General features: G+C 35.9%; 1 protein-coding gene across 1 annotated transcript in view; it reads right to left on the bottom strand.

Moving 5' to 3' along the window:
* TNPO1 (transportin 1) overlaps positions 1-15,066 on the bottom strand; it is a 44,314-nt gene that overhangs the window by 12,187 nt on the left and 17,061 nt on the right. Inside the window, exons 7-19 of the mRNA XM_072416243.1 lie at positions 12,128-12,250; positions 10,970-11,088; positions 10,415-10,475; positions 10,164-10,332; positions 8,919-9,071; positions 8,227-8,452; positions 7,297-7,468; positions 6,793-6,879; positions 5,325-5,432; positions 4,411-4,569; positions 4,215-4,302; positions 3,812-3,910; positions 2,196-2,291 (exon numbers count right to left, since the gene is read on the bottom strand). Of these exons, the coding sequence (XP_072272344.1) occupies positions 2,196-2,291; positions 3,812-3,910; positions 4,215-4,302; positions 4,411-4,569; positions 5,325-5,432; positions 6,793-6,879; positions 7,297-7,468; positions 8,227-8,452; positions 8,919-9,071; positions 10,164-10,332; positions 10,415-10,475; positions 10,970-11,088; positions 12,128-12,250 (1,660 nt within the window). The remainder of the gene's footprint in view (positions 1-2,195; positions 2,292-3,811; positions 3,911-4,214; positions 4,303-4,410; positions 4,570-5,324; positions 5,433-6,792; positions 6,880-7,296; positions 7,469-8,226; positions 8,453-8,918; positions 9,072-10,163; positions 10,333-10,414; positions 10,476-10,969; positions 11,089-12,127; positions 12,251-15,066) is intronic.

The raw sequence follows: 15,066 nt of genomic DNA, 5'->3' as shown, positions 1-15,066 counted from the left end.
GACAGCATCCACTTTGGAGATCGTCTTACTTCCTGTTGTATTTATAAGTCAAAAAGCAAAATTTCCTAAAAGATACTTAGATAAAAGAACAAACTATAAAACAGTATCCAAATGTTTACATGGTCTAAGTTGCCTTTCTAGATTGTTTTTGTATTTCACACACCAACTGGCCAATTTTCTCCTCTAAAAAAAAAAAAGTGTGGCAGTTTTACTTTCCCACATTAAAGTAAAACCAGATTCACAAACTTACAGTAATGCCAAAAGCCTGTAAACTTGTCTTTTTACACTGCTCAGCATTTGCAGAACCTCTGTGCCCCAAAAATGCCAGAGATCACTGGAGTCAATGTATACTGTCTACACCTTGTTACAGAGCTGAAGTTGTAAAATTGTATCTGTAAGGAACCCTGGCTGCTCAAGTACAACAAGTTGTTGTGAGCTACTTTTACTCTAGAAAAAGGTGACTAGCTGGGTACTAATATTACCGCTCTTTGGACATTTCTGGGTGTGATGGATATCTGCTCCACTAGAAAAAAATTTGGTGCCTTCTGTCGACATTTGCAGTGGTGTAGAAGTAGACAGCAGACACAGGAACTGAAAACATTCAAAAGTACTGAATGTCTGCAGAAGCTATGAAGACTGAGGCTTTTGACAGAAAGTATACATGCATAGAATGTGCTGCGTCTACAAGTGATCCTGTAGTTTGCTTTACGCTCAGGATTAAATTATGTATAAAGATAGTTTAACCTATATAAATGTTGCATCCTGCATTTGAATATTTACTTCATCCAGAAAATGTAGGGCCAAAGCCTAGTGGCATGTTAGAGTTTTACAACTACTCTTCTACAGAGCTCTAAAGTTCAGGCTTATTATATTTCATTATCCCACAATGAACTTTTAGCCAAAAAGCACATCACATTCAACATTTATAAAAAGAAAATACAAACAATAACTAAACAAAATTACAATATTTTATGAGCCTTATAATATGTGCTGTAAATACTGACCAATTTCACTTCTATAGTTAGGAAAAATGTATTTCTACTATGCACCGCGTTCCCAATGACACATAACTCACAGGCCAAAAATGACCCTGCTGTAACGGACATTAAGTTTCCGTATACACAGGTATTCTTAAAATGTAATTGCACTGCAAAAAATTCATTCAGTTGTAAATGTGGAAGTTTTCTGATCAGCATTTAATACTAACATTTATTAAGATGCTAAAATGTGAAATACAGTTCGTTACAGCAGAGTTTAAAAAGTAAGGCAAAACCAATTTTAAAAATTCTGTGGCTCTGAAAAGCCAAACTCTAAAGCCATTTTTTTAAATTGCTTTTCATAACTACTTCCTATACTATCAGAATAAGTTAGGAGAGGAGAGCAAAGAAAATATATCACTTTAATTATATTAACAGAAAGGTAAAACCTCCCCAAGGATTATATACTTTGAAATGAAAAGCCTGACAGATTTGATTTATACCCCTAAAATGTTCAAAATAATATTTGGGTGGGGATGGGGCTGGAGTTGAGCTTGAATCACTCTCTGTCAGCCTAAAAATTGCTCAACACCAACCCCACAGCAAAACCTTTGACATTTTCCAAGAGCAGAGGACCTGTACAATAAAAAGTTGGTAGTTGAACATTTGTGTATTTTATCAAACCAGCATTTCAAGTAATAAAAGAAATTTAACATTTTTATCCAGTTTTTGTATAAAATAAAAGACAAAGTTTGTGCAAAGTAATCAGATGGTAGACATTTAAAGGCACCTGCTATATTATAGTATTTCTTCTTCCACAATGTTTTTTTTTATTATTTATTTTTACAGCACATCAATTTAAAGTCAGCAATCTTTACTATGGCATGTTCAGCAATCCCTAATGGGGGAGATATAAAGTCATTTTATACACATTTAAGTGTTAGAGATGAAACTGTTTTTAGGGAATGGGGAAAAAAAAGTTTTGGTCATATGGAGTAGGTAAAACAAATAATACAGTATATTTCACAATATAGTGAAAAAGTGCTTTATATTGTCCCTTGGCTGTAGCATTTTACAATGTGAGGAAGGAAAAAAAAATATCTGTGTATTGTACACATTTTGGCATTTGAAGTGTTATGAGTTCAGCAAGCAGAAAACTCCCACATGTTAAAGAAAACTAAATTCTACTCCCTCTTCAAAACAGCTGGCAAGTGGTACCTGTGTTCTCTAAGAGAGTCTTTGGCGTGTTGGGTTTGTTAATGATTTCTACAAGTTGGTGCAACACCATTGGAACATAAGGCTGCATTTCAATTCCTACAAAACAAAAACAGGCTTCATAGTTACTACACACGCTATTGTATTCATAATTACAATACTACTTCTGGAAGACTAAAAAAAAGTTAAACAAAATACAACATACAAAATCAAATACGTAAATAAAACAAAAATAAATTAAACAAGTTAATAGAAAATATGGTTGTTTTGAAACATTCATTAGTCAGTCCAAAACAGGTTATGAATATCAGCTAGACGACGTAATAGAGTCAGTTGTGATAGATACCACTACTAGTGAGAGTTTATTTAAATGGTTTAAACCTTTCTTCCCCCAAATAGCCATTGGAAAAAATGGTTGCAGTAATGGCTTTAAACTGTTGGCCGCAGATTAACTTTATGTGACAAACACATTTAAGCCTATGAACCACATGGCTTAAAACCTCACTTCACAAGATGACAACACTGCATTAGGTTTATTTCAGAATAAATAACACGGTCATCCTTTAGAGGAAATCAATATATACCAAGCCATTGACATGATGAAAAGGTAATTAAACTACAAAACATGGGGACCACAAAAATGTTTAACATGTATGTAATGTATAGCGTCCTAGATAATAATGTATATGGAAAAGGTAATCTTTCTTTTTAAATTCATGATTGCTGCGTGTACTGCACAAAAAAAAACTTGTGTCAACAGCCACAGGAACTACGGCCATTTATCAATTGTTTTGGAAAAAAACTTGCACATGCATACTGAAAAAATGTCATTAACTTGCAGCTAGCTGATGAACTTGGCATTTACAAAAAGACAGTCAGGTTCTCTACGTACAATTTCAAGGCATGCAAAAATTGTCAATCACAGAACTAAACATGAGGCAAAAAAATTAAATGAACATGCACCTGCCTTTTCAGCTTCCAAAAGGCAAGCAATCTAAACAGACTGAAGAATCTGAAGTGCAGAAGAGATCAATTTTTCTCTACATAAAGAAAAAGTGTGAGCAGATGGATCAAACGCTACTCAAGGTCCACATCTGCTACCTTAGTGTGGAACGCTAAAAAGGCGGGTATAAAGAAGCATACTATAGCTTCTGGAAATGTCTTTTTCTGAAGGCGTTTGTTGGGGGACCGGAGCAGCCTGTAATCCTCCTTCACCCTGCCACCGTCTTCATCCTTCTTCTGGCTACTTCACCCGATCCTGCACTGTGCAGGCGTAAGATCGGGTGGCGTATCCTGTTGTAAATGGGGAAGGGGGGGGGGGGGGGGGTGCTGATTTCACTGTGCATGCATGAGATTAGCATGGTTTCATATTTCAAAGGCAAATTTAGTGGAAGATTAGCATAGTGGGAACGTTTTAGAGTCAGTTTACACAATTATTTACATTTATATTTTATGCAGCTCATTTAAATGAAAGGGCTGCCAACACTGCCCACAACTTTTAAAGGATGTGTGCATACACACTGGAAGCAACAAACACATGAAATATTGCAGCAAATTTTTGTACATGATAACAGCAGTCAAGTTTACACCTCTTTCTCAATAATAAAATAAAAACTTACCCATTTGTATAGAAATTTCACCAATTGCCCAGGTAGCATTGTTGCATACAGAAATTAATTCAGGGTTTAAATTTGTTCCTAAGATGGGCATGAAATCCGCTACAAAGAGAAAAAAAAATGATTGATATAATAAAAATGCAGATGTAAACAAATTATTAAAACATTGTAATGTTAAAGTGGCTGCCACAAAAATATAAGAGCAGTGGTATAGGGACAAATTTACTTTGATCTCCTTAAAAACTTAGTAAACTAGAAAATCTTCAGCACTTATTAATTCCAGTGCCAGATTCCTGGTTGTGATTACCATTTTTAGCAGGAATATCTTTTTAGGAGCCAAGATCGAAAATACAGGTGCAGGAATGGCGAGTATATTCTTAAAGCAAAATAGAGCTAACATACGTACCAATGCATGATTTGACATGTTGAAAGCATGCCTTAGTCAAGTCTCCCAATAATGCAAAAGAACTCTGCCTAACCTCTGGCATCTTATCCTAGAAAAACAAAGAAAGAGTTAGGAGGCCAAAATATACAATTGGCTAACTTCCCTTTAACAACCAGCTAATTGCATTTTACTGTATTGTTACAGGCAGATAACTTACCTGCATACACTGGTACATAAGAGTCAGGATATTGCTCCGAGCCACAAGCTGTTCAATACTACCACCAAGCCCTTCCGCCAACCCGCTTAGAAGATCTAGTGCCACAATCATGAAATCTTTATCTGGAGACTCATACTGGTCCGGCTGAGCATTGTGCATCTGAAATCAAAAACGTCACTACTTTTTATAGTTCTATATAAATATGTCTTTTCCTAAACTGACAATATTAGGGGGTAGTACTAATTGACAAACATATTACTATTATATCTACATACTGCATAGGCTGACTATTGCATGTTTATGAGTTTGCTGAATAATTTCACTTAAAAACAATGGCCATTAATATATTTGTGTCTTCCTCTGCACTATAATCAGGCAGCTTTTTTGAAGTCCTTACTTGATTTTGAAATGTCTATCTGAATTTGCAGCCATTTAATTAAAATAAAATGCAGTCCAGTACTGATGAAAAAATGACTTTGCTCTCAAATGGCATTCTAATTTATTTAAAAGCTGTTCAAAAGTTTGACAGAAGGCGTCTTGTATATTGTGACATGTGCTATGTTGTGGCATGAGGTATACTTTCACTAGAAACACCTAGACACACACACACGAATATAAACATGGAGGCATATTTATTAAATTGGATTTCCAACTTCAGGTCAAATGAAGAGAACTCATAGAAAACAAGACTGCAGTATGTTAAAATTGCCCCATATTTATATAGACATCTTGGAAAGCAAAGGGTGTGCACTGTAACATAGCTAACAATGATATTTTAATACCCTTTTTCATTGAAATAAATTTGCATTGTGAAACGAATATCTGTGAAGCAGTTCTAAATTGAGATAAGGTAACACTGTAGCAAAGACAGCTTTTACATCATCAGGAGTACTTTTATAATAATAAAACATTACCATTGCTTGTTGAAGAGTCTTTTGTACCAAGTTCACACAACGCTGGTATACAGGTTCACAGTACGGTAAGAAACCAGACTGAAGTGCAGTAGCAACGGAAGATAGGCACTGAAAGGTAAAAAATATTTTACTAAAGATGACTTTTATAAAGAGTATTTGAAGTACCTTGACTGCTTTGCTTGACATCTTTTTTTCAGGTAGATATTCGCGGTAACTAACTTTTTAAAGCAAAGTTTACAAAGAAAAAATATTTCTGAAACAAATACAACACAAAGTTTCCAGCACAATCACCATATATTTAAATGGAAGTTTATATTTTTTTCTTTTTTTTGCAAACTAATGTGAATTCAAAAAGTAATAGGATAAAAATTGACAAATTTTTTTGCAGCACAACTTTTGTTCCTTGCAACCTTTCAATTATTAAGCAGTTTTGTAATAAAAACTAGACCATGTAAAGGATTTTTTTGAACAATACTGCAAATAGTAAACATAGTAAGGCAATATACAAAATGAGAAAGAACAAGAACAAAAACCCAAGAAGCATACGTCTTTTTTTCAGAGACATTGCAGAGAAAGTCACAATGTGAGCTGATGCTTTTTGTAGTGCACAAAAGTTAATTGAAACTGAAAAAGTTTTCTTAGTTTCAGTTGCAGTAGTGTAATACCCGGTTATTCTTATACCTTTATTCACAGTCTATTAGATATTTTTTATTTGACCAAACAAAGTGTGGGCAGACTTTTGTAAGATCCAACAGAGACAAATACAGCTGCTTTTCATTAGTGGATAACCAAGAAGTATCTGTCCTTCCTATTAACTTCCTATTATATTATGTTACATTTTTGGTCAGTAAGCCAACTTCATGTGAGCATAAAGAGCCAGTCTACAGCATGCTTTAACAACACAATGACCAACAACCTGCAGGAACCAGATCAAAGAAGAAGTGAGATGATCACTACCCAGAACAATGGATGGAGCTCAGAAGATAGGAGGAAAGCCACAGCGATGCTGTACACTGTATAGTTCTTGTACAGTTTACTTGTTGGAGAGCGGGTCATAAGGGTGAGCCATCAGTGGGAAGGTAAATTGTTAAAAGTGGAATAACTGTATTGAACCACTGTCAAATGTCCATGTTATAATGTTTCTTTATTTGCTCTTTATCAGAACAAGAAGTGAAAGCAAAGCTCTAACCAGGTCTCAATTACAGTGAAAGACAAGCATTACAACCTTTTCCCATCTATCAAATCTTCCAAGGTACTTTGAAACTTTGAACTGCAGTAAAGTGTTGTAGAACTATTGACTGGTTATATTACTTCCTTATTTCTGAAATGACCACGAAAGATACAATCTCTAACCATCACAGTCAAGATCCATTAAACTTAAGATCTCTAAATAAAAAGAATGAATGCCAAGGAAGTCAAAATGAACCAGTTTAGCCTTAACCAGGACGCTAAACTCAGAAGAACTTACCTCAAGTAAAGGGAAAAGATCTTTGTCTTCATCCTTTAAAACATTCCATTTCTGAATAAGTGGAGGCATCAACATCTGAATATACTCCTATGAAAAAAAGTAGATATTTCAGTTAGGTAACATCTATTCTGCTTGGTTTTAATAAAATACATTAGATTAGCTGAATACTCGTCAGGATTTTCATTTAGATGCAGAAGAGATCGTATAAGCACAAAGCCCTGCTTATGAGGTTTCTCTGCAGGTTAAAGCAACCACATACTGCATGATCTCAGCTTCAAGTTGACAGAACTTTATTCAACAATAGTTTACATAATTCCTTGTAACTAAGAAAATTATACTTTAATATAAAGGCCTTTAAAATCACAGACCTAAAAAGGTAAAACTGTTGTATAATATTCTAACTTGGTATTATGTTGTTTCAACAATTCCTTGTTACTGAATTTCATTGTCTATATTAAAAGGACAGGAAAAAGCCGATAGGTAGGTGGTTAGGTATGTACTCACAGGTTTATTTAAGTGATGTCCAACAGAATCGGCTAAAGTTCCTATAGCATCATAAAGGATGAGAAGGTTTTTGTGCTGGTATTTACTGAATGCAAAGACCAATGTGTCCAGGATGTAAGCCAAGTAGGGAACAAGCTCCGTACAAGCCTCCTCTTCTAAAGTAGCAAAGGCACTGAAGGAATACAAAAATGAATAAAATCATTTTAAACACATCAGGACAATTATACTACAGTTCATTTATTTAGGAATACAGCTTGCATTTACTTAAGCATTTCACACAGTATAAAATCAAATGGCACTACACATCTGGCATCTGTCATTTGATTTAGATCTTAACATTCGGGTACTAGAGCCATTTAAATATGCCTCTCACAACGTTAAGCATGGAGAGCCAGTGTGAAATGCCTCCTAACAGTCTTGGTTGTCCAGCTGTTTCACATTCACCAGAATTTTATAAATCAACAACCTAGAGAAAAAGCAAGCAGCAAGTAAAACATACTTGACTAAATACCTGTCCTAATTTCAGCCAGGTTACTGGCATTTTCACATGGAAAGGGGAGCAACGACAGTACCTATGCATGGCCATCTCTCTCCTAAACAAGTGGCATTTGTTGCGACAGCCATTGGTTAAGACAAATGTGTGTTTGCAAAAGGAACCTGAGCTTGTTTGAAGTTTTAGCAGCAGGGCTTCCCCACATGATGAAAGTGATCAAAGCAGTTGTTAGTTACATCACTTTCACATGCAATAGAAATGGTGGCTTTTATATATAGCTTAAGTACAAACTAAAGCTCAAAAATAAATAAATAAAGTGTGCCATCTGCATTTTCTTAACACATTTAAAACTCAACTAAGGTAAAAATGTAAGACAGCAAGAAAGCTTTAAACTTAACAGCATAAAAAAACAAAAAACAAAGTACACACAAACTTACCTGCAAGCAGCTTCTTGCACTCGTTTGTTACTGTCAAGGATGCGTTTTAGCAGCTCTGTCATTAATGGCTTTAAATACATATCTGCCGGCTGGCTGACTACCCAGTGTGCATAGCGGCTAAGGGTCCAGCAAGTAATGGAACGCACAAGAGCCTTCTTATCAGAAAGGCACTGAATAAGATGGGGGATCAGCTCAGGGAGGTAAGGAATCATACCCTGCATGCAACCTAAAACACAAAACATTTACAAACCATTAACTGTATTATATTTTATCACCAGCTAAAAAAATATTGTATTTTTTCCTTTATTTCTCTAATTCAAAAAGATAAGAAGTACTCCCATGATCAGTGGGGTCTATGGTTTATGCAAATTTCAACCCCAACAAAAATTAAAACACTACCTAAATTACACACTTTTGTACAGTTCCATACACAAAACTTAGTTTGATAATATGTGTAATTAGTATATATATTACAATTTGGGGAGTTATTAAAATGGCACTGCCCAACAGTCAAATGGTTTTACCCATGGTTCTATATTCCCCCCCCCCCCCCCCCCCCCCTACATAAGCAGTGTGCTGCCCCCAAAAAGTTATACATAGCAGTTAGACAACTATAGTATAGAATTACATAGCTGTGACCCATAGGATGTGTCCCACTTGCTACTTTTAAGAAGGTGATAGAGAATATTTACCCTCTGCAATAGCTCCAAGAACAAGGATTCCAGACTCCTTGACTACCCATTCTGGATGGAAAAGTAGTTCTTTTAACAGAGGCAAGATGTGTGGCAGAAGCTCTTCCCGAAACACATTAGCAAGCATGTCAAGAGCTGCAGCTGAACATTTCCCTGAAAGGGAGAAAAAACATATTAGGTAAAGAAGTGAAAAGTATGAAAAATAGTTTCAATCAATGGCACTCATTTGAACAATGTGGTTTTAGGTCACTGAAGGTAAATATATCTATAGCTCTATATAACAGTAGTCATTTATTTCATAACATGGTTCACATATTTTAAGTGTGGACCGAGGCAGGATTGTCTCACTCAAAAAACAATTATTGTCATCTCACAAGGCCTTTTTCCCTAATAACTTAATATAAAATCCAGCAATCCTGCTCACTGCCACCAGCTGCCAAATTTGTAGACAGATTCTTTTTGAACCAAAGCTGCTGTGCTGCTTGAACAGCTGGCAAGGAGTTAGCCATGGGAAAACGTGCAAAAGTGCTCGACTCAAATAATGTATGTCATATTGTGTCACACAAACACTGTTAAACACTACATTTCTGGGGACCACTATATGTAAACAAAGTACAAGGACAACACATCAAAATGTTGAAACGGATATTTTGTTTTTCCGATAAATGCTTATTTTAAATTTGATGCCAGAAACATGTCCCAACTGAGGAAGGAAAATTGTAGTTTCTGCAAGGCCTTCCTTGAAGAAAGTACTGTCTAGGCAGAAGCACTTAAGAATTACTAGTACCTTCCCAAATTTTAAGCTATGCCATTTGCTTACTTTAATGTACACTCATAACATCACATATGTCAAACTACAGGACAGCTTATGTCTTTCCTTCAATGCATTCCAAAATTACCACAGGACCAGAGAAGGTGGCTGTATATCTGGAGCATGTTTTCATAGGGTTTGCACGGTAGCTTGCGTTTGTAGATGAAGTATAATCTGTTTGCAGACAACTCTTTTATTAAAGCTGTGTTTGAGTTGCCAAGGACCACATCCAGTACATTTTTTTTTAGCTTCATCCTTTACTTATAACCCTAATTTGTTGTGGTGGTGCATTTTATTTGCACAATTTAAATGAAATAAAAGAGTATAACTAATTAGCAAAACAATGCATTCTGGTATTTACATTGTAGTGTTGCTTATGGTTTAACATGTTAGATTTCCTTAGTGTTTTCAATGTTAAAATATACCCAACTCACTTATATTCCAGTCAGATATTGTATCATCATCGTCAAGGTCATCTTCATCCTCATCATCTTCCTCAATTCCATCCTCTTCATGGGCCTGGGCCACCGTTCGTGATCTGTGAAACCTAGGCCGGATATCCTGCTCACTGTCAGGCACAGCTTCATCTTCTTCTACATCACCCTAGAAAGCAATCATGAAACATAGGACGGTTACAACTTACAGCATGGAAAACCGCAGGGAAATCTCATTATGGCTCACTCACCTTAAGTAAGATGATATCAATTTCTGAATATTTCATCCCATTCACCAATACTGGTATCAATCTAAGGGGAAAAAAGCATAGCAATTAAAAACATTACTGAAGATAAAGATTAACTTTACAAGTGATTTCAATCAGGGAAAGCACCAATTAAATGTAAAATAACAAATATCTATAATTTATAGGTTTTTACGAAGATAATTGTTCTTTTAACTAGATGTTGGCATACTAAATCACATTCTGGATTCCAAAAGACACTGGAGGTCTCTGCACTGTAACATCTTTAACAACCCACACACTTAAGGCTGTTAGGCTTTTACTACAATGTGTTTTTGAGTCCCTTTACATTAGAGCACAAGCACAAAAGTTCACTTATTTGTACATGTGGGCAACATGATGTTGCCAAGTGCAGGTACACCAGAAGTGAGATTTCTCCAGTTGAAAAATCGGTACGAAACCAGTATGTAATTTACTTTACATCATACACCACAAACAGTATTTAAAGTGAACTAATACATCAAATATGTAAACATATTTTGTTTTGTTAAAGTCACTTACTTAGCAAGATGCTGACAGAGTACTTCTTTGCAAATGGACTGCTCAGCTAGAGTTAGCCAAAACTCGCAAGCCTCTAAGGCCACATTTTCATCATGGTCCTGTGTTCTCTGGAGCATGTACTGGTGTCAAGGTAGAGTAAGAGATAAATAAAGCACATTAGAAAGACTACAAAACACAAATTATGTAAAGTTACCCAGTAAAGCACAACCTGAATTTGTTCACAAGACATAACCAGAAAAATGTGCTGTCCCCTATCCTCTATATGAAAGCTCGTATATAGTTATGGTAACCCCAAGGCTCCAAACACATAGCAGCACCCAATAGATAAAGGCTCCAACTCTCTAACCACATTTCTTACACCTGTTAGTAAGGAAGGTGTGAATTGATAAAGCTCAATTCAGCTTTAAGCTTACCTACCAGCCATAATGCTGTGATGGTAAGGCTGAGAACTACAATAAGGATCAACATATTTGAAAGCATCTTTTAAAAACAAACAAAAAAACAAAAGTTGGCACAGAAATGAATGAAATATCACTTCATTAGATCAGCTTATGTTTTAGCCCTGCCATTAACAGACCACCAACAGGTTGAATTGAAAGATCTAAAAACCAGTAGTAGTAATTTGCTTACAGTTCTTGAAGTGTATACCTGGTAAGTTCTAATCCCCCATATACCGGCAAAACATATTTCGATGAAAAAAAATTTTTCTTGCCTCACTATGACTGGGCTCAATGTCAAGGCTTCCTGTAAGAGGTCCTTTGTTTTCTCATTCTAATACTGTGAGCAGAGTTTACAGGAGAAAGCCAAGGGATAATCTAATCTAGGTGCTGCTGCTCCACCTGTTCATTCAAACGGCTGGGGGGAGAAGTGACCAACAAAAAAACTTTTGAAGCCACCTAAACCCATATGAACCCATCAGAGTAGGAAACAAAACAAAATCTCAAAAGGAAATTAGCTTCTTGAATAAGTGTGTCCCATATGATAAATTTTGTTTACAGGTATTTACAGATTTAGAACTGAACACTTGCAAACAAACATATGTTTTCATGGCAAATTCTTGCCGACAGTTTTTCTCTTGGACAGAGATCCTAGAAAGCAATATATTTACAGCCATAAAATATATGATTAATATTAAAGTCCAGTAAAATGAAAACTAACCTCAACTATGTTGTGCATGTGAGGAAACAGGCGGTCCATCCGTACTTCAAGCAGCATGACAAGTGCCCGGCAAACATTTTTCCGAACTTCTGGCTCATCATCCGTGGCCAAAGCAAACAGATTCTATAACACAAAGTACACTAATTACATTTTGTTTAATGCCATTCATGGGTGACTACTTGTTTAAAGATGCTAGCTGTCCAATTGTACCATTTTGACAATACCAAGGCACAATACCGTTGTACAGACCAATTTATGTCAATGAATACCTTTATGCATTTTTTGGACAGTTTGTGCATTTGTGAGAGAAGGATCTGCTTGACTCTTAACTGTTCAGTTCTGTGACTGACACACCAAACTTTTCATTAAAGACACAGTGCCTACGCTATTACATTTGAAAAGGTTTTAGCTAAGGCCAATGATCATTGAACTCACTTTGTTTAAAGGAGAAAACTTAATTGCCTGTTTTAAATACCAACTGGTTTTGTGTTTTTATAAAATCAATGATTATACATCTCACTTACACAGGCCACACCTTAGGTTCATATGCTAGTTGAGGAAATATCTATTGGCCAATCACTTGGCAGAAACTCAAGAAAACCTGCTGAAGTTCAAACCAGGCATAAGGTTAGGGTAGAAAGTTGATTTGAATTACTACAAACGTGGCATGGTTGTTAATGACAGGTGGGTTAAAAAAAGAAAAATTATCCCGTAAACAACAATGTGTTGTTCATGTCAGAGGTCAGTGAATAAAAGCCAAAATTAACTCAAAAAAACTAATTGGACAACCACATAAAAAACATGGATCAAGCATGACTGTATTAACAGTTTAGGCTGCTGGTGGTGTAGTGTATGGAGGAATATTTCTGAAGCAAAAGAAGACACCTCCTCTCCGAAGCCTAACATGCTTAAGAGGCACAAATCAGCAGAGAAAGTCAGGGTGGCCGTTTTTTGTGGAATTTTAAGAGTCATTCTTATTGATTTTGTGGAAGGTAGCCATGCCATTACCAATCAGCAGTAAATTGACCACATAAAAAGAGGTTGAACAAGAATCTAGAAATGATTCACCATTGAACCACACATCTCTAGCACCAAATTGATGACACAGATCAGATAAAAGTGAATGTGAAGAAGTGGATACAGCAGTGCACTAGGGAAAGAGGATTTAAGCGTTTGGTTCAACAATGGCACAAATTCTAGTAATGAAAACCAGGTTTGGTAGTACCTTTGTACAGAGAAAGTTATTTTACCAACAAGTGGAATTTAAACAACATATGTTAAGTTTTTAAAATTATGCCCACTTTTAATTATGGTACAGCATATATGCAAACACATACACACACATATATTATAGTTTATATTTTACATCTTTACCAGCAATTCAGTTCTAGGTGGAAATCTGTGGACCTTAAACTGTTTTTCCCCACCAAAACAAGATGTTTGTTCGAGGCGAGGCAGCAGTGTCCCTTTTTTCTTCACACTCAAGAACCCAGGCTGGTTTGGACTAAAGCTGATTCAAGTTCATAAATTTTATTTAACCCCCCCTAGGGGTAATCCCGAGTGTGACTCAGGGTGGATTTTATCTGCAAATATCGGTAATACCAAGTCACACTGGGGGTAGCTTTAACCTCAAAAAAACCCCACTTGCCTTGTTCCGTTGTTGTCCCTCGTCGTCCTGGTGGTCCTTGCAGGTCCTGGGGACACTTCCCTTTCTTCCGATCTCCAGCCGGCAAATGCAGATGATCTTCGGGGTTTCCCAGTGACGTCGGTGCAGGTGGTATTTTTAAAGTTGATTATAAAATTTATTAAATATTGGACATATTCTGGTGTGTTATGCTTAAGAGTTAAAGCCTACAATGTAAAATTTCCATGCAAAAAAAAGTAACACTTTTTGCATGGAAATTTTAAAGGAATATGAACGTTAGGGAGGTTAAGGAACTTGTTTATCCCTGGTCAGTATCCCAAACAAAAAAGCCAAAATGTGGGTCAAGCCTGCTGCCAAACTATTATATTAAACGTTCTTTTAATAATATGTTAAATCTGAAAATAATAAAACATGCTTTTTTTAATGGCTGTGTAAATTTGTGTTTAATATCATTTATACATCCATGGTAAGAGAAGAGCCAGCATCAACTAGCATATTTATAGCATTTCAGCGGTGTCAGATTCCAATACTGCAAATAACACATTGCTGGTGTCAATATTTGCAGCTTCAAAATACATTAATCAGCCAGATCAGTCATGTCTACTGGACTGAAGTGGAATGTGAAACAAAAATGAATACGTTGTCATGTCATGTTGTGCTCTCCAGATGCTAGGAGTGTTTAAAGCATAGTCCAATAATTGCTCCTACAGAATCTGATAAACCTGCTAACCTCGCATCTTATGTCCTTCTCTATCACAAATACTTTTAGTTTAATAAAAAGGCGTTTGGTTTGCATTATATTTTATATATTATGTGTTATTTTAAATGGTTTTGCATGCATTTTAGGGCACACAAAGAGCTTCAGTTTAAGAGAAGTTATTTTATTGTTTTATCCTAAAGATAAACTCCAGGCTTACCTCAAGTCTTGCTAAGTTGTTCAAACTCCTTTACTATACAAAATTTGCCAACACTAAGTGCATTAGAAGCTATCACTACTATCAATCATAGAGACTTACCATCCCATGTTGCATGTAATTGCAGACTGCCAAGGATTACCCACATCTTTATCAAATCTAAATTGTCTTATGGGGTGGATATTTGTCTAAACACTTTAGGAGCTTGTCCACTTCATACATCTACCCTGTTTCCCCGATTATAAGGCACTCTCTTATATTTTTTGAAATGCCAAAATATGCCCTGGGTCTTATTTTCAGGGGATGTCTTATTTTTCCATAAAGAAGACTACAGTACACATTTCTTGTTGAAAGTCACTCATGATCACTCATGTTCCATT

Source organism: Pyxicephalus adspersus, chromosome 6 (assembly GCF_032062135.1).
Source record: "Pyxicephalus adspersus chromosome 6, UCB_Pads_2.0, whole genome shotgun sequence".
NCBI lineage: Eukaryota > Metazoa > Chordata > Amphibia > Anura > Pyxicephalidae > Pyxicephalus > Pyxicephalus adspersus.
This window is presented reverse-complemented; position numbering and strand designations above follow the sequence as displayed.